At 36.5% G+C, this 20300-nt stretch overlaps 1 protein-coding gene across 3 annotated transcripts in view; it reads left to right on the forward strand.

The window, feature by feature from the left end:
- The window catches only part of SHTN1 (shootin 1), a 94326-nt gene that overhangs the window by 15478 nt on the left and 58548 nt on the right, over positions 1-20300 (forward strand). For 2 of the 3 annotated variants that reach the window (XR_005654638.1, XM_039871089.1), the window contains exons 3-4: positions 8536-8596; positions 14767-14861. Coding sequence is in view for 2 of the 3 variants with exons in the window: in XM_039871089.1 (XP_039727023.1) it covers positions 8536-8596; positions 14767-14861 (156 nt within the window). In the remaining variant the exon portion in view is untranslated. Of the gene's footprint in view, positions 1-2357; positions 2733-8535; positions 8597-14766; positions 14862-20300 lie in introns of those variants that run through there. The other variant, XM_039871090.1, reaches the window with a different exon arrangement.

Consider the following 20300-nt stretch of genomic DNA (forward strand, 5'->3'; position numbering starts at 1 on the left):
CTAGGAGAAAGAGCTAAGAAGTTATCAGTTGATTGAGTCTCTTCCATAGATGTTCCAGGCCCAAGAGGGGAAGAACAAAACAGGTTGAAAGGGTTAATTCAGGAGAACTGTGACTTAACCTAGAAGATATGGGGAGAGGAAGCAAACAGGTGTCTTCATAGGACGGAGAAGGAAGGCTATAGAAGAAAATGAAGAACATAAGAGGAAGAAGAGTAAACTTTTTTTCTCTTTTCTCCTTCTTTAACCCTTGCTTACTTGTAGACCTAGGCACTAGCAGTGCCCTAAAAACGGCAGACGTTCTGTAAACATCAGTTGGTGGTGGTGATGATGGCTGTTTAGCTGAGAGCCACTTTCTGCGGTGAGGTTCTCAGTGAACCATCAGTTATGCGAGCAGAATTATAGGTGAAACACATTTGGTAAAAGAAGGACTATAACTTACTTTAGCCCATTAACTGTTTACATGTTTCTCTATACAGAGTATGGCTTAATACTTTTATAATATCTGTATGCATTATTGACCTGCTTCTGTTCTAATTCTTTAAAAATAACTATTATCAGGAATGGGGAAAAAAAGGAAGTGAAAGCAATATGGAATGCTGTGTGGTTGGGTAAAACCAAATAGAGTGGTTTGAAGTTCACTGCACTTTGTTTATCTTCTGTTAAAAGACTAGCAGGCTTATTAGTGAAGGTTTTTCCCCCAGAAGGGGGGCTGTATTACAAAGGAGCGAAGCATGGAATAAAAGCCTTTTAATACAGCATAGACGGAGTAAAAGCAGCTCTAGTTCCGGAGGCAGTAAACGGAGAACACCATCTTCTCTGGCAAAGCACCTTCTTGTGCCTGACTGGGTGAGCGTTGCCCGCTCCATATCAGCATATACGTGGCTGTTCTTACCTTACAGCCCCATTACAGAGGTCACTTAAATCCGCCAAGGACAGGAAATCTAAAGTAAGACTCCTTTAGGCATAGTTAATTTGATATGGGGAAGTTTTGCACCAGTGGAAGGAACCAAAAAAAAAAGTTGCAAGTTATTTCTCCCTTTCACATGTCCACATCAAATCTACCTGTCTTTGTTGCCAAGTCATGAACCTTATCGGTGGGAAGAGAGAGTGGGTGTGATTCATCTGGGTAAGATCTTATGCCCTGATGCCCTGTTTGGAATCTCCCGTTGAGACAAGTGGTAGGACATGAATCTCCTCAGAGAAGGCAGCTGCTTAAGAGGCCATGTTTATTAAGAAGCTACTATGGGTCATGCACGTTCACTTGTCTCCCTCGGCTGATGCTTCAGACAGCCCTGTCACCTCCGTTTCAAACGGACCTGAGGGTTTAACAGAGTCTAGATTCAAACATGGGTCTTTTTTTTTTTTTTTTTGAAGCAGGTTAACTTACAAGAGCTAATTGACTCTTTCTCCACAAGTGTCTTAGTTTTATTCATAATTCTTTATTGTTAGTTCATGAATTTTCCACGTGAACGTAATTCCACAAATTACCAGACTCAGTACTTTTCTGGATCATTCGTCTTCACCGTCTATCAGTGTGTGTTTAAAAACTGGAAGTTGAATATCAAATTGATAATAAAATAAAATAAACATCAAATCAACCTTGAGTCAGTAAGATTCATGTATGTGTGTGTGTGCACATAGACTCTGAGATAGTGCATTCCAAGAATAAGAGTAGGAATTTTGGAAGGGTGGGCCAAAGTTTTATGATTTTTTTTTTCACAGTTTTCCCTTTTAAAGAAAAATGTAATGTGGATCATTTTGTGGTTTTTAATCAGTGTTTTAAGAACGGAATCAGAATCTTTTTTGAGTTTAAGGAAAGCTTTTTGAAGGGAAAATGTTTTGTTGAACGCCTTCCGAGTAGTAGGGTTTAAAGAAAAGTATATGAAGAAGATTCTCACTCTTGAGTAAAACCACTCTAATGGGTGACACAGGCAAGGTGACACATAACCGTTGTTATGTATAATTGTTGTTATGTATAATCGTGATGATATAAGTGGATGCCTAGAGTTTGGGGGTGGGATGGGAAAAGGACAGAAAGACAAAGTTCCTGCTCAGTCCCATGTGACAGATTCTTAGCTGCTCTTAATGCTTAACTTACATGTCACTTGTTTTCAAAGTCTTCTCTGTCTCACAAGCAAAATTGTTTGCATCTTTGTAATAAAAACATCTGTATATTTCTTATGCACTTATTTTATCGACAAAAAGTTTAATTCTAAAAATATTACATGGGGTACAAATTGTATGGGCTGGATTAAAATATAAAAAATTCAGTTTTTTTTTTAACATCAATATAAGTGGAGATTATGAAAAGAGTGCTACTTTCCATTACTTTTTTGCCTATTTTCTACATGACATTATCAAGAGTATGTTAAAAAAGTAAGAAAGCCTATCCTATTGAGGTCAGCAATCCTTCCAAATCTGTTTTTGGGGGGGTATGGAAAAATAGAGGACTATACATTTTGGAATCAACTAAATAAAATATTTTACTCTGCTTGCGAAACAGTCACCATATTCAAATGTTAGTCATGCTTTTACAGTTGAAGGGCATTCTCTTATGACTCATTCAGGATCTTTGTCATAATTATTTGAGGTTTTTTTCCTATACGGGGGGCAAAGCCTCACTGAGCTTTTAATGGAATCGCTTTCAACTTCGTGAAGGCGGAGGGTGCGTGTGTATGGAGTGTGCATAAAAAGGAGGAAAACTATAATAGAAGAATGTCTGCCTTTAAACAGTAAGTATTTATGTTTAATATTATGAACTGAGATGGAGTTTCAAAATGAATAAATGTTTAAGTGGCTGATTAGAAGTCGTTTGGGTGAGCTACTGTGACAGTGCATCAGGCGGTTCTGTCAGCTTGCCAGGAACAATGAATGAAAAGGGAATGAGACAGATACTTTCCAAGACTTATGTTTCAAGAAGCAAGATATATGATACTGTTTGCATCTTGGTTCAGCTGTCTATTATTAAAATTTCTTCCTCTTGTGTAAATTTCAGAGGTGAAGGTCCCAACGAATTTTATTGAGGAAAAAAATCAATAAAGAAGCCACTTTAAAGAGCAAGATATGCATCCATTATGCTAACTGTTCATGCATAATACATCCACATACATGCAGTTTCTTTACAACAGAGTGGCAAGTGGTTGTGCCAGAGAAAAAGTAATTACTTAGCAGTTTGAACGTGAAAATGAGTCTCTTATTAACAGCAATCTATCCAGAAACAAAGAGCAGGGATCTCTGTTCTGATGACATGTGTTTCCATAGAACACACAATACCTAGAATTTGGAGAATGCTGTAAGACAGCTTTAGGGGGCAGCTACCACTTCATTGCTTGTGAAAATTGGAGGGAAAGAACTTTGAATTGGAAGAAAGAGCACCACCGAAAGAGAGAGAGAGTGAAAGGAATTCTATCCTAGTGGGAATGATTTAATTTATTGTGTTCTTTAAGGATAAGCACCATTGTGTTCTAGCCAAAGTTACATAGGTGGAACAATAGAATTGTCGATGATTGTTAAAAATGATTTGATGGCCCTCTGACTGTATCGCCAAAGAGTCTAAAACAGGTAAATAAGCACAATTTTGGTGCAATGCATGTTTAGATTTTTAAACACTGTAACTGTACATAAAAGGAATGAACTTTAAGAAAAAGAAGTAAAAATGGTGTGGGGTTGAGACCTCTTCAGACTTTAGTGTCCTAGCTTCTGCTCTGTGTTCTTGTAGTGCAGTGTTTCTCTCGTTGTAGAAAGTATTCTTATAAATCGTTGGTTTCATTATTGCTCTTCCTTGGTGGATCTGTTTTGTGAGAGCACCGTTGTCTGTTATGTTCCTCACTGCATTCCCCCGAGTGCTTAACACAGTGCCTGGCACGCGTAGGTGCCATACAAACAATTTGTTCAATGCTCAGAGGAGGAAGATAGAGGCATTTGGCGATCTTAGTAGATACTTGCTTAGAAGTCTAATTCGACCAACTGGAAGGCACTTACCTATACATAGATTGTCTGCTCCATTGGCGTCGTGTGTATGCAGCGCATGTCCATACTTCCTGGGCCCCACACTGGCCTGTCTGTAGGCTGGCAACCCTCCACTGCATTTGTGCGCCACGGAGATAAAAAATTAATGTTTATGTTAGTGGAAGGTAGACACAATTCAGAATATTAGGGTTTTGCTTGCATAAATATACACACAGTGAAATATAAAGGTGACTTGGTGTTTACATCAGTTATCTGTATTTTTGCTGAGCCCTGTTAAGGAGACATTTTAGTACGAACAGTAGTTGGATGATGTACACAGGAGAAAGAACAGAGCTTCCTGTTTCGGTGTGTCGTGGGGACTAATGCCAGTTCACAATGGAAGGACTGTCGTCTGAAAATCACTCTGCCAATGCTTTAAAATGCTGGTTTAGTTTCAGAAGCCAGGTATCTGCCTGGATGAGGCTCAAGGAAGAGATCTGGAAAATAGCCAGGGCTTCTGATATTAAGAGCTTTCAAAACCAGCAAGGCCAACCTCCGGTCAATTCACCACTTGATAAAGAACCGAAATAGAGCTGCTAGAATAGACGTGTTATCCAGCTTGGTTAAACCAACCGGTGTGCGTGCTGCTAGGTTCTACCCCCGCCTTGAGCTACAGAGAATCATTGGGCATCAAAATTAAGTGATGTGGGCCCAAGAACATCTGTTGCTATTGCAAAGTCTTCATGAACAATTCTCAAATAAAAAGAAGCCGTTTCTGCAGATGGTGCAGCTGCGTGAGCAGCGTAGAGGAAGGAGTAGGATCGTGAGGGGTTTCCGTGGGACATAAAGACATAACGTTCTTCTGAAAAGGCCCAGAACCATCTCTGACTTCTTCCTGTGGGTAGAATGACAGAAAGGTTATAAGGTATTTTTCTGGGTTCACCTAAAATGATGCAATATGTGGGATGTTTGGATTTCTGCTTGGAAAACAGGCTTGTCCTTCATATATTGTTCAGCCCTGGTTCAGAATAAGTAAGCTGCATTTGCAGCATGTGTAGATCCCTCCCCCCAACACATACCCCTTTCAGTAGCCATAGCAGATGGTAAATTCTGTGGCTGCCAGTTCTATCATAATGCGGTTGCAGAAAATAGAAAACGAAGCAACATGAAGACCCCTGATAGAACACAGCTGGGGTTGGGAGACAGCTTCTGATCGGCTGGTGATGACACTGGGGTTAGTGCAGAAGCACATCGCTGGACGAGAGAAACCGGTTCCTCGCATGTTGGAATACGGCTATGAGGTTGAGGCCCGTTACAAACCAGAGCCTGTCTCCCTGGGCCTTGTCATCAGAGGACCTGGGCATAAGGTCTTACTTTTGGGGGATTGGTATAAGCCAACCTAAGATTGTCGTGTGTTATTAATGACCAGTAAATGGTAGCTGCATTGGTGGTTTGTGTGTGATGTCGGTTGGTGGCCTTTCTCAGATCTGTGTAGATAAGAGTACCATCCTGTTTAATAATACTTAGCCCATTTCTTTGTCATACAGATTCTCAGTGAAAACTCCGGCTATTTGATTTAAGTAAGAATGGAATTAGCCTCTAATTTCTTCAGGTGGAGCTTCGAGTGGTCTACAGAAGGACCTAAGTGGCGCTAACTCAGGAGCAACACTCCCAAGCACCAACTCTTAGATAAAGACAGTTTTCACAGGGGATTTTTACCTTTGGAAATGCCAGGCATTAGAAACATGAAATTAATTTGAAAGTAAAACATCAGATGTATTTCATTTGACAATCTTAACTCAGGAGTTTAAGTCAAGTCAGAAATTATGTTTCTTTTTGTGCTTTAGACTGTACTGTGCCTTGTTGGAGGTGGGGAAACAGAACAAACAGAAGCCACATTCTAGAAAACAAGAGGAACATTCCAAAAACAAATGGCTAGCAGTCTCATAAAATTAAGACTCAAACAGTATGCTGAAGAATCTAATAAAGCTTATTTGAGAATCTAGAACTCTAGTGTTCAGAATTTTAAACACCAGAAAACAATAAATGGAGTTTGTTAAATTGGAACTAGAAACTATGTTAGACATTTTTTTTTTTTTACAGGGGATAGATTTTTCACAAGAAAACCTTTATGAAAAAGTAAAGCAGTGCCCCCTTATCTGCTGTTTCACTTTCCACAGTTTCAGTTACCCATAGTCAACTATGGTCTGAAAATATTAAATGGAAAATTCCAGAAATAAACAATTCATAAGTCTTAAATTGTGTGCTGTTCTGAGTAGCACAGTGAAATCTTGCAATGTCCCCGTCCTGCCTGCATGTGTCATCCCTTTGAACAGCATATCCACACTGGATTGGCTACCCACACGTTAGTTACTTAGTGGCCCTCTCACTTACCAGATTGGTTATCAGAGATTTTGTAAGAGAGACAGAGAGACAGAGAGACGGAGAGACAGAGACAGACAGACATCTGTGGGGGAGACCACATTCATATAACTTTTACTACAGTACATTGTTATAACTGTTCTATTTTATTATTAGTTATTGTTAATCTCTTACTGTGCTTAATTTATAAATTAAACATTATCATAGGTATCTACATATAGGAAAAAACATGGAATATATGGGATTCAGTACTATCCACAGTTTGAGGCATCCCCGGGGGGTATTGGAACGTATTCCCCATGGATAAAGGGAACTCCTGTGTGCCTTCTCCTTCAGGAAATGGAGCTGACCCCTCTTGTGGAAGGTCTAAGTCAGGACGTGGTAAACAGCTTTGCTGTTGTAGTTCTGTGGTCTTGTTTCATGTACTCTTGTCAGATGGATCTACCCAGGTGGAGGAATGGTGATAGGTTATTTAAAGTTAGCGTTTTTGAGAGACTAAAACTAAACCGTTCGCTTAACTTTAAAAAAATATATTTTAAAAGCACAGGGAAAGGCAGATGATATAACAAATACTCAACATACAGAATTAACTTATTTTTTCAAAATTTAAAAATAAATAATTCTACAGATAAAATTATTGAATATTGCCTGTGCCTTCCAACTCTAGTCTCCTTCCTATGTTTTCAGAGACAACTACTGTCATAAATTTTGTATGTCTTTGTGTGTTTAGGTATCATTTGATATGTACTCTGCAACTCCTTTTACTCAGCATTACGGTTTTTAAGGTTCATCTGTGTTGATACGTAGAGCTTTATAGTTCATTCATTTTCACTGCTCTGTGTTGTATTATAGGAAAATATGATTTATTGTTATTATAAATGCTGAACATGTTTGTATGGATGATCTGATACACGTTACTAGAGATTGTGGTAATAGAACCTGAAAGTAGAATTGTCGAGTCATAGGGTAAGTGCATTTTCAATTTTGATGGTTTATTTCCCAAGTAGTAACACCATTTGATACTTCCACCAGCAGTATGTGTTTCCAACTTCTGAGATCAGACTTTTTCAGTTTTTGCCAGTCTATCAAATGAGACTATCTCACGATTTTAATTTGAGTTTTTCAAAGTATCAGTGGCATCGTTGTTTTTAGCCATAGAAATTTGAAAATAGCCAAAGGCATGAAATCCCAGTCTATTTATCTGGCACGATAGGATTAAAATATAATTTAAAGTTGTGTTTTATTCACATGATCCTCTTATTATAGTATTCCACAAAATTAAAATTTTAATTATTCTAATAGCTGAAATCACTTTTTAAAGTTCAGACATTTTTGATGAAAATCTATACTTTCCCATTTTTTGAAATTCAGGGTAGATTGAATTCACTTCTCTCATAATGAACATTAGGCTTTTATAAAATTCTTCAGTAACTTCAAGGCCTGTTAAAATAATAAATACTAGTTTCTATACCAGATACCCTATTAGATCCTCATGCTTTAATAATATATCTATATCTATCTATCTATCTATCTATTTTTTTGCCTTTTATGGTCTTGCCTCGTGAAGTTTTTTCAGTGAGTCCTCCCACCTTTTAAAATGAAAAATCCATTTTATGTGAATGATACGTGCTTTATGTGGAATATTTTATCTTCTTTTAAATTGCTCCCTTCTTTTATTCAGAATTCTCAGGACCCAAGGATGGGTTTTTCTTGAGAGAGTGCGTGCGTGCGTGGGGCATGGGGCTGCAGTTTGTCTTCATGTGGTGGTCACTTCCGATTGTGTACCGTGTTCTGGATTTTCGAAATGATCCAGTCTCAGGGAATTTGACCTGCAGTTGAGTGGGGTGTTCACTGTGTTAGCAAAACACCTACTTAAAAAGAGGCACAAATATTCTCTTAAAGAATGAATACATTTTAACTCAAGGATGTTAAATTGGTCTGTAACTGAGGAGATAATGAGCAGTAAGGTGACTCATTATCTTAGAAGGTCCGAGAAAATTGGCCGGATACAATGGCACAAATACCATGCTGAGAGAGCAGTACAAATACTGAGTGACCATTAATGTTTTTATTTTTTTTTAAAGGTTTTTGTTTTTTGTTTTCTTTTCATAAAATTGATTTTGTTTATAAGTTTGCTCTTTCTTGTCTTTCTAAACTTATTATAATACAAATTTAATATTTTCATTTTTTTTTTTCTCATTTCAGTGTGACAAAATTAGGCAAGAACGAGATGAGGCTGTTAGAAAACTGGAGGAATTTCAGAAAAGTACGTAAGCATTTCAGTGGAATCGTTATAATGTGTATAACTGTGTCTTGAGATTATGTGGGCAGACGTGTCCCCTGAGTTTAGCTGCTGATGTATTGGGTATCCAAGAAAGCAAGAATCGTCTTCCTGTTTGCCCCCAAAATGCCCTAGCATTACTGTGATTTTTCAAAGAAATGGAATGAGCATTATCTTTTTATGAGAGTGTTATTATAAAAGACAGTTTATACTTGTTATAAAAAATTTTACTGTACTGAACAGTTAAAGGAGAACAAAAATTACTTGTTATCTTGACTCTTTGATAAAAGCCCATATTAGTATTTTATACTCTTTTTTTCTCGGTCTTTTATTTGCGTGATATATGTATCTATAAAAAATGCAGTCATATGTTGCATTCAGTTTTGCAGCCTGCTTTCTTCAGTAAACAATATATTATGGTTATCTTTGCTTATCAGTAGATATGTATATTAGTTTTAATTGTTGTCCAAAATATTCTGTTATATGATCATACCATAATTTATTTACACGTTTCTTTGGTGATAGATGGATCATTTCCGGTTTTTAGTTATTGTAAATAATGCCATGGCAAGTATTCTTACACGTACATCTTTACGGTGATCTGATTAGTTCTTTTGGTTATAAAAAAGGAATTCTAGGTTCATAGAGCTTACACATTTTTAAGACTTTCAATGTTTGAAATAGCCCTCACACCAAGGAAAGTTATATTTTCACAAAAGCTATAATTTTCTAAGTTTTTGCTATGTTATTTTGTATGTTATATAAACTTGTTAATACTCTATCCCCTAAGGTAGAACATTTCCGGTGACAAAGAAGGATCAGAATGAGATATGTCCTGGGAAAAGGGCCAGACCTTGGCAGGGAACGTGACTCACCTTCCCTCTGGAAGCAAGGCCTTTCTCCATCATTCTGCAGATGCTGTGTTAGTCAGGGTGTCTGATTATAACGTAAATGTTAACTTGGTAACTACATAACAAAACATTTTATTCTCGTTGAAGGTAAAGCAGCTATAAAAGCGAAGCATTAGAGTTAAATTTCAGTAGCCAGTTTATTTCAAGTGTCTGGCTGTCAGTAACAAAGAATATCTAAAGGGAATATTGTTGATAATACCTGTCTTTGGAGGCCAGTATGCTCTGACAGAAATATCTATTATTTATGAATGTATGACTTACAATAGTGTAGAATCTTCTCCTTCCCAATGCAGGATTAATGGGATGTTCTTACACTTGTGCTGACACTGAGTCATATCCAAAAGAGTTATACCATTGACATTGTGACCAATTAATGTGCTGAATCAATTATTGATAGTAGATTGGCATAGTTAAAATGGGACTTTCTTTGGGGGACTAGGAAAGCTTTAAATATTTCTCCAAAAAAAAAATGTTTCTGAGATATATGGTTCACGATGTTCGAACATAGGGTAGAATTTCAGATTTGGAAGAGAGTGAGGCCGTTATCGCCCGTGAAAAGCACCATTTTGGTGTGAGTCCACGTAGCCCTGAGCAATTTCTGCACTAGTAAAATTGGGATAAATGGCTCTGCCTCATAGGCTATTCAAGGATTAAATGAGATAATCCATGTAAAAAGTGCTAAACACAGTGCCTGGGGTTTTAGTTAGCGCTCAAACGTTAGTTTCTGCTACCACTATCTCATTGACTGCACCGTCCAGCGCCTGCCTGCTCTTCAGTTTTAAGAGTTCATATCATTTGCCTTTTGTGAGTGACTTTCTAGACACTGGTCTTCACATTTGGACAGCTGTTGGGGAAAGTTTCTTTTGGTGCTGAGTCGAAACTGGTTTCCCTGTAATGTTTAGTCGTCGGGCCTAGTTCTGGAAGTATAGACAGAGCAGCTGACTGAGGCTCGGGAAAAGCTCTGTCAGGCCGTAGGGCGCTGCTCTCCCTAGCTTAGCATGCTTTCTTCCTAGCTGGTTTTGTCCATATTTCCATGCCATTCTTGGGCCTCTGCCAGCTCTTTCTGAGCCTTTTTTCTGATCTTTCTGTGCAAAAACATTACTACGTGGTAAAGCCATGTATCCAAGAGAGACAGATTCCCGCGAAAGTAGAAGGAAATATAGTCCTCTCATGTCATTCGGGCCACAGTTAGATCTTTCGCTCTGCTGTAGGGCACACCGGTTTCCCTGTACTGCCAGTTTTCATGGGTGTTTTCTTACTACATGAAAACCTTTCTAAGTGATCTGATGTTGCACAGGAACGTATGGTATGTTCACCACGGACACTTTAGACACATCCTGGCATCTAAATATTGGTGAGAGTTGGCTGGATGGAGTGGCGGTTTGCTCAGGAAGCAACATCATTGGTGGTGTCACCTTTAAATATGACGAATTAGAAAACGAATAGAAAATTGGAGTCACCTAGAAATAGGTTTGGCTGGGCTTTACCAGTTACAACTCTGTCATTCGGGATATGTTACTTAACTTCTCTGGGCCTCAGTGTTCTCAATTATAAAATTGCTGTGGTAATGCCTACCTCACAAGATGTGAGGATTTCCGAGAGAACACATGTAAAGGGTTTAGCACAAGGCTAGGCACGTAGTTGGCTCAATAAATGGCGATGGTGATTGTTTCCTAAGAAATTCTACACAACAGAGAACATTCTCGTAAAAGGGTGTTCACAGATAAACTTAGGACTGATACATTTTTTCAGTTATTCAAACAAACACAAACGTGACTCCCTGCTTTGTACTTATGAATCAGCTGTGTGCAAAGTACAAGAGAGACATGCGTAAAACAAAATCTCTGCTTTAATGCTCACAGTTAGTAGAAGACAAAAACAAGTAAAAGACAAAACCAAACCCAGTTACCCTACCGTGCGATGTATTCCATGACGGCAAATGTGTAAGAGCGTATTGGAGTCATAAAAGGGGGAGAGACAAACTGCTGATTTTGACTCGACTGATAAAATCCGTGATTGATGTACTTTTAGGTTACACTTCTGAGTTCTCAGAGTCATTAAAAAAACTTTTATTATGGAAAATTTCAAGCTTATACAAAAGTGAGACAATAGTATAATGAACCCACATGTACCCATCATACAGCTTCAGTAGTAGTCAGCTCATGGACAGTCTTCTCCCTCTGTGATGCATACTCCCTCTCTCACTGACCTCAGATTGTTTTGAAACTAATTCCAGTCATCATGTCATTTATCTGTAAGTATTTCGTTATGTATTTCTAAAATACTAGGATTTTTTTTTTTTAAAACGACTGCCTTAATAGGGTCACTTTATTTAAAGCTCATTTTTTTTTCCGTTTTTAAACCTTCGTGTCATCCACATTATAGGTGGTTTAGGTGCAGTGGTCATGGATTGTAGAATTCAGGACCATAAAGCAGATCATTAAATGAGCAATGAAAGGTTTTTAAAATGTTTATCCTTTGAAAGGTACAAATAAATTTGTTCATTAAAAGAATTCTGTTTCGTGTCATGTGATCAGACTTTTAGTTTTGGAAATGGGGTCATGCTTCTTACAGCTATTAATGCCCTTTGAAATATGTTCTTCCCTTTTGAATCTAGGAAGTTGGTGAGCAGATGTCTGTGTTACCAATGTAGCACTGGGATAACTTTTTAAACTAAAAATTAAAGCACAATTTTTAATTTCTACTGTTCCCTCTTGGAGGAAGAAATAAAAACCCTACCTGATAGGGTAGTCCGTATCAGAGTTGGAGAAAATGTGGGTTAGTGCTACCTAGCTAAGTTTATCAAGTTCAAATTACAGGGCAGCTTTTTACAAAATGTTTAGAAAATAAGTTTGTTTGTTTTTTTCTTTTTGCTAGGGCTAACCCTTACTACCGTGGAATAATTTTTCTTACTCTTCTATGAGCAAGAATGTTATTGAATAAAAAGTCAAATTCCTATGAAAAATGCAGAGTATTTATGTTTTTGTTATGATAGTGGAAATACCAGATTGTGGCAGAAGATGTCAAGTAGTTAAGGCTAAAAATTCAAAGTAATATTTGATGATGTAAAAATTGTATAGGTTTCTTTTCTCTTTCCTTCACATTTTTGAAGAACCTACCTTGTAAACATAGTGATAAAATGCCAGGAATATTAGGATTTTAAGGAAATAATAGAGCCTATTATTTAAACTACAATATAAAAGGCAATTATATTGATGAAGAGCTACATGGGCTTTGTGTGTGTGAATAAACTTGGCCTGTGTTCAGCTTCTATTTGTTCTTCTGGCATAAACACATATTGTGTGTGATTCCAGTTTAATGGGGACCCGTTTGTATGCCAAGCAGCTGCATTTTAGGACCTATTGCGTGATTTCATAGCTCTCTGAAAATTGGTTCTATTCAGAACAAGAGATAGAAGAGGAGAAGGGGGGTGGTGTGGGAGGGGGAGGGGGAGCTTCAACACACAATCATTTCTTTTCAATTGGAGCCAGAAAGGTTGATGACAACATGACCATTGTGTTATAATGATAAGACCACTAAGGCATCTGTACCTCTCATCAAGGCTTTCACACAACAGCAGATACAATTTAATTCACTGCTCTGTCAGCAGTGCTGATACCATTATGCCGTCTGTCTCCACAGTTATAATCACTGTCCTCTGAGAAATGCAGTTGAAATGATCTTGAGCAGTCAAAGAAACTCTCAATTAAGGCTGCCACTTCCAATGTGTCAGATTGTGTCTTATGCACTTGGTACAATTTTCACTTCCAATCCTGTTTATTTACAATGTCTACCAGTAATTACGCTTAACGTGTCATTTAGTGAGGGGGGCCCTGCCAAGCCGATTGTTGGGTGCTGCTGTACCATTGAGTGGGAGTTTCTCGAAGTCAATGCCATCAGCAGCTTTTAGGCCCTGATGGGATGCAGTAGTAATGTTGATAATGCAAGTATCGTGCTCATCAAGTCATAATTAGATGCCACTCAAATGTGCCACTTGTAATAACAGTGTTGATTCATGTTTTTCTCGGTGACTGCAACTACTAATTAGTTAAGTGGTTTTTGGTTGGCCTGCATTTGCTGCAGATTATTATTACCCCTGAAAAAATGTCAAGGTTAGAGATGTTTCTGGCCATTTAGTGCTGCTTTATGAATTTGAATATTAACATAATAAGAACTTTGGACAGACTTAGGAAGTAATACATTTTTGTATTTAATTTGGAGAGAAATTTTTTCCCCTGAGTTTAATCATAATTGCAGGTTAATTAAGCTTAAATGAAGCAAAAGTAATCTCTCTTTGTGTTACATGAGCCCAGTGCTTTTTGCCTAACTTTGTTGGGTTTCACGTTTGGGTATACATAATTTTTCTTTTTTTTAAGCCAAACAAATGTCAGGAATTATACATGTCTGTAGGTAATTTTGAAATTCTGAGCATTTTCTTTTACTACAAATATGGGTGAAAGTAATCGGTATTTTTCTTACATGATCTTCAAAGTACAATCAAGTTCAAATTACTTTGTACTTTTACATCTCAATTTACATAAACAAGCTACCAAAAAATATCTGAAAATTACTATTTTTCAGGTATTGGTAAAATACCAAGTAAAATTTTTTCCCTCATCTTCGTGACAGTCTGTGATGCAAGGAGCAATTTACTAGCATCTATTTCCATTATCATATAGTTCAGAAATCTCGTTGGTTTATTTCTCTGCCCTGGAATTTATTAAAAAATAGTAACTAGTCTGTCGCTAATAAAGATGACTCTCACAAAACTTACCTTAGCTAAGCTGCCACGTAGTTATTACGGTTATGAGATCAACTCAAGATTTAATTTTTAAAATTTCTCGTTAGCTAATTTTCCTTATCAGATCCATGTGTCATATCCTGATAAGAAAAGGAAATCCTGCTTGTCACTTTTTATTTATAAGAGGCTCTTTTGTTTAAATTAGTGGTTATGTATGTAGCTACATAGAGAATAGTCACTTAAAAAACATCCTAAGTAGCTTTCTTAAAATGTATATAATAGCAATAAAGTTTCTTTGTTATGTTCTTTTTTTCTTTATACATTCAGATATGAGCTAAGATTTAATCAGGGCAGCATCTTAAACACTTTTTTTCCATGATAGCTAAAGGTCTGGCTAGCTAAAGAATTGAAGTATTCTGAATCATGGGACAAAATGTGTGGGCTTCTGGAATAGCTGACTAATCTTTGAATGCTGAGACTTTTTTTTCCCCCCTCATTCCTAGTTTCTCACATGGTTATAGAGGAAGTTAATTTTATGCAGAACCATCTTGAAATAGAGAAGACTTGTCGAGAAAGTGCTGAAGCTTTGGCAACAAAGGTGAGACTATTCAAATTAAAGGAATTCTACCTGAGCTTTTCAGTTTCAACTTGCTGTTCTAGACAGTGGCCTCTGTCTTCTTCTGCTTTTTCTAGTTCTTTAATCTGTTGTCTACTCTGGTGATGAGGAAAGTGTTGTAAGGTCTCAGCATTGTGGAATATGATTATGTAGATATGTCTGAATGCAAAGGTTATTTTGATTGTAAAAGGAACATTTGTATGTATGTATTTCAGCATTTGTGCTTTTGCCTATAAAAAATGATCCCAGAGTAATCTATTGAACTGAACTTTTCAAATGTCTATGCATTTGGTTAAAATACTAACCACATTTCAAACTAACCTGGTGTGGCATAAAAGAGCAGTGAATGTTTAATGTTTGAATCAGATGAAAAAGTCAGCCTGAAGCCTACATTTCAGGTGATTATTTGCAAAAGCAAAGTGAGGGCATGCTAAAGGTGACCTCTAGTGCTCCACTGATTGCTTCTAGCTGATGAATTTACCAAGTGTGTAATTTTCTATATTCTATCTCATCAGGAGTACATTATTATTAAAGAATGTTTTTATCTCTGTCTTATGTATTTTGGGTTGGGTAAAATGCATCTGAACCACTTCATCAGAAAATGGATTACAGCAATTTTCAACCAAATTTCATTAGTAATGCTGGGTGTATTTCCTTCCCCTCTCTCCTGTCACCTACCTCCAAAGTATTTCTTTGGCCGTGACTGAAATTCTCAAGTCAGTCTGTCTGTCTGTCTGTCTGTCTGTCTGTCTGTCTATCTATCTATCTATCTATCTATCTATCTATCTATCTATCTATCTATCTATCATCTATCTAATTTGTATGCATTAACTGTGTGCTTGCTAGAGATATTTGCTTAATGACACTGCATTAGAATTCATAAGATCTGCAGTCAGAACTTAAGAATGTAAATATGTGTATGTAATTTTCTCCTGTTATTTGTCTAAAGAATACATAGCAATATAGGCCATTGCTTTAAAAACAGTTATGACATGGGTGCTCTCACATTGTTTCTGCTCTGATGCACATCACTCGGGTTCACTGGTATGTAATACCATGTGGATTCTGTTTTCATTTCCTTTATTTCTTCTTTTCAAACAAGTGGAAAAAAATATTTGGAGCATACTAGGCACTCTGAATCTGGTCGTGGCTAAGTAAAGTCTCTGTATTTTCTCTTGTTATTAACAAGTATTCCTGATGCAATAGGACATCCAAAGGGACAACACTGACTACTTTCTCAGGACTGGCAGAGTTTATGGAAATCAGTGGTTTGGGAGCAGTATATCACAGGTTTTATTTCTGGTTATGTTATTTTGCGCATGTGTGACTTTGGGCACGTTAGTTCTGTTCCCCAGACTGCCATCTCATCTTGAATGACAGGATGGACTAGTTAGTACTGGAGTGAGAAAGAAGCAGACTTCTTTTTTCATTATGCACGTTAATCACTGGTCTGTATAATAATCTAAAAAATTATTTTATCCCCTCTTTTAATTTAATTAGTGACTTTGAACAAGAGAATTCCCCTCTGTGAGCTACAGTCATCTTGTCCTAAGTGTCAGGGTAGATCAGGTTGATTTTTTAAATTAAATTTATTAGAGTTACATTTGTTAATAAAATTATATAGGTTTCAAGTGTACAATTCAATAATACATCATCTGTATATTACATTGTTTGTTTACTGCCCAAAGTCAAATCTCTTTCTGTCACCATGAACTTGACCCTCTTTACTCTTACCTACCTACCCCCTCCCCATTTCTCTTCTGGTAAGCACTAAACTGTTGTTCGTGTCTATGAGTTTTTGTTTTTATGTCTGGTTCATCTGTTACTTTCAGTTTTATGTCCCTCATATGAGTGAAATCATATGGTCCTCAACTTTTTCTGTCTGAATTATTTCGCTTAGCGTGATAACCTCAAGATCTATCCATGTTGTCACAAATGGCAGTATTTCATCTTTTCTTATAACTGAGTAATATTCCATTGTGTATATGTACCACATCTTCTTTATCCAGTCATATATCAAAGGACACTTTGGTTGTTTCCATGTCTTAGCCACTGTAAATAATGCTGCATTAAACATCGGGGTGCGTGTATCTTTACAGATAAATGTTTTCAACTTTTTTGGGTAGATACCCAGAAGAGGGATTGCTGGGTCGTATGGTAATTCTGTTGTTAACTTTTTGAGGACCCTCCATACTGTTTTCCACAGTGGCTGTGCCAATTTGCATTCCCAACAGCAGTGTATGAGGGTTCCTTTCCCCCCACAATCTCTCCAACACTAGTTATTACTTGTTTTGTTGATAACAGCCATTACAGGTATGAGGTGGTTTTGATTGTGGTTTTGATTTGCATTTCCCTAATAGCTAATGAAGTTGAGCATCTTTTAATATGTCTGTTGGCCGTTTGTATGTCTTCTTGGGAGAAGTGTCTGTTCAGGTCTTCTGCATTTTTTTAATTGCATTATTTTTTGTTGTCGTTGAGTTATGAGTTCCTTATATATTTTGGATATTAGCTCATTATCAGAGGCATTGTTTGCAAATATTTTCCCCCATTCAATTGGTTGCCTTTTTGTCTTGTTGATGGTTTCTTTTGCTGTGCAGAAGCTTTTTAGTTTGATATAGTCCTATTCATTTATTTTTGCTTTTATTTCCCTTGCCTACGAGTTCAAATTCATAAAATTTTTTCTAAATCCAAGTTCCATGAGTTTAGCACCTATGTTTTCTTCTATATAATTTATTGTTTCATGTCTTATATTTAGGTCTTTGATCCATTTTGAGTTAATTTTGGTGAATGGTGACAGATAGCAGTTGAGTTTCATGCTTTTGCATGTGGCTTTCCATTTTTCCCAGCACCATTTATTGAAGAGGCGCTTTTTTCTCCATTTTATGTTTTTCACTTTGTCAAAATTATTTGCCCATATATATGTGGGTTTATTTCTGGGCTCTCAATTCTGTTCTTTTGTTCCGTGTGTCTATTTTTCTGCCAATATCTGTTTGATTATGCTATTTTGATTATTGTTGCTTTGTAGTATAATTTGAAGTCAGGCAGTGTGGTACCTCTGGTCTTGTTTTCGTTTTCTCGGGATTGCTTTGGCTATTGGGGAGTCTTTTGTGATTCCATACCAATCTGATGATTTTTTTGTTCTATTTCTTTAAAAAATGCCATTGGGATTTTGATGGGGATTGTTTTAAATCTGTATATTGCTTTGAGGAATATGGCCATTTTAACTATGTTGATTCTTTCAATCTATGAACACAGAATATCTTTCCATTTCTTTGTGTCTTCTTCAATTTCTTTTAATAATGTCTTGTAGTTTTCAGTGTATAGGTCTTTCACATCCATTGTTAAATTTATTCCAAGGTATTTTATTCTTTTTGCTGCAATTGTAAAAATGTTTTTTTTTTTCATTCCTTTTTCTGAAACTTCATTTTTAGTTTATAGGAACTCAGTGGATTTTTGTATATTTATTTTGTATACTTCAACTTTACTGTATTTATTCATTGTTTCTAATAGTATTTTGGTGGATTCTTTAGGATTTTCCATGTAAAAAATCATGTTGTCTGCAAAAAATGACAGTTTGACTTCTTCTTTCCCAATTTGGATGCCTTTTATTTCTTTCTCTTGCCTGGTTGTGCTAGCTAGGACTTTCAATACTATATTGAATAAAAGTGGGAAAAGCGGAACTCTTATCTCATTCTTGATCTTAGAGGAAAAGCTTTCAGTTTTTCACCATTAAATATGATATGAGTTGAGAGTTTGTCACATATGGCCTTTATTATGTTGAGTTACTGTCCTTCTATACCCATTTTATTAAGTGTTTTAATCGAATGGATGTTATATCTTGTCAAATGTTTTTCTGTATCTATTGTTATGATGATATGATTTTTATCCTTTTATTTTGTTTATGTGGTGCATCACATTGATTGATTTGCAAATGTTGAACCATCTTTGCGCTCCTGGAATGAAACCTACTTGATTGTGATATATAATATTTTTAATATATTGTTGTATTCACTTTGCTAGTATTTTGTTTAAGGATTTTTGCATCCATATTCATCAGAGATATTGATCTATAGTTTTCTTTCTTGTGTTATCCTTACCGGGTTTTGGTATCAGGGTAATGTTGGCCTCATAAAATGAGTTAGGAAGTATTGCCTCTTCTTCAATTTTTAGAAGAGTTTGAGAAGAATAAATATTAAATCATCTTTGAATGTTTGGTAGAATTCACTAGTAGAGCCAACTGGTCCTGGATTTTGACTTTTGGGGCGGTTCTGATGATTGTTTCAGTTTCCTTACTGTGGGTCAGTCTATTTAGATTTTCCAGCGTTTAGTGATGCAATCTAGGAAGGTTGTATAAGTCTAAGAACTTGTTCATTTCTTCTAGGTTATTGAATTTGGTGGCATATAGTCTTTCATAGTATCATTGTATGATCCTTTGTATTTCTGTGGTATCAGTTGTCACTTCTCTTTCATTTCTGATTTTGTTTATATGTGTTTTTTCTCTTTTCTCCCTTAGTGAGTCTAGACAGGGGTTTGTAAATTTTATCGATCTTTTCAAAGACCAGCTCTTTGTAGCATTAGTTTTTTTCTATCGTCTTTTTGTTCTCAGTTTCATTTACTTCTGCTCTAATTTTTATGATTTCTTTCCTTCTGTTGACTTTGGGCTTCATTTGTTCTTTTTCTATTTCTTTAAGATGTAATGTTAGGTTGTTTATTTGGGATTTTTCTTGTTTCTGGAGATAGGCCTATAGTGATATAAACTTTCCACTTATCACTTTTTCTGTATCCGAAAAGTTTTGATATGTTGTATTTTCATTCTCATTTGTTTCTATTTGTACTTTGATCTCTCCTTTTATTTTTTTCTTTGACCTATTCATTCTTTAGTAGCATGTTGTTTAATCTCCACATATTTGTGGGTTTTCCCACATTCTTTTTGCAGTCCAATTTCAAAGTGTTGCGGTCGGAGAATATGCTTGGTCTGATTCCAGCCTTCTTCCATTTTTGAGGCTAGTTTTGTGTCAGGGATGATTTTATAATAGTACCCCAGAGTCACTGACTATAGGAGTGTGGCCCAGGCAGGTGTATGTTGAAAAGCTGCCAGGTGACTGTTATATTCATCTTTGGTTATGAACCACTGTATTACTCATATGTAAGGTCATTTTTATAATTGTCTTGATAGTAGGATCCTTAATTTATACAGTTCATCACCTACTCTTTAAGAAGGCTTTATGAAAATGGGCACATGTTTTGTTCTTGAGGGTTCACTGTGAACTTTGGGGCTTAGAATAAAACACAAACCAAAAAACCTATTTAATCAAACACTAGATGTTCTCATTAGATATGGCGGATAGTAGAGCTTTGAATGCAAAATTTAGAAACTTCATTATATGGGATCAGTAAATGATAGTAGCATGTCCTGATTTA

This window comes from Pteropus medius, unplaced genomic scaffold (genome assembly GCF_902729225.1).
Source record: "Pteropus medius unplaced genomic scaffold, Ma_sr-lr_union100, whole genome shotgun sequence".
Classification (NCBI taxonomy): domain Eukaryota; kingdom Metazoa; phylum Chordata; class Mammalia; order Chiroptera; family Pteropodidae; genus Pteropus; species Pteropus medius.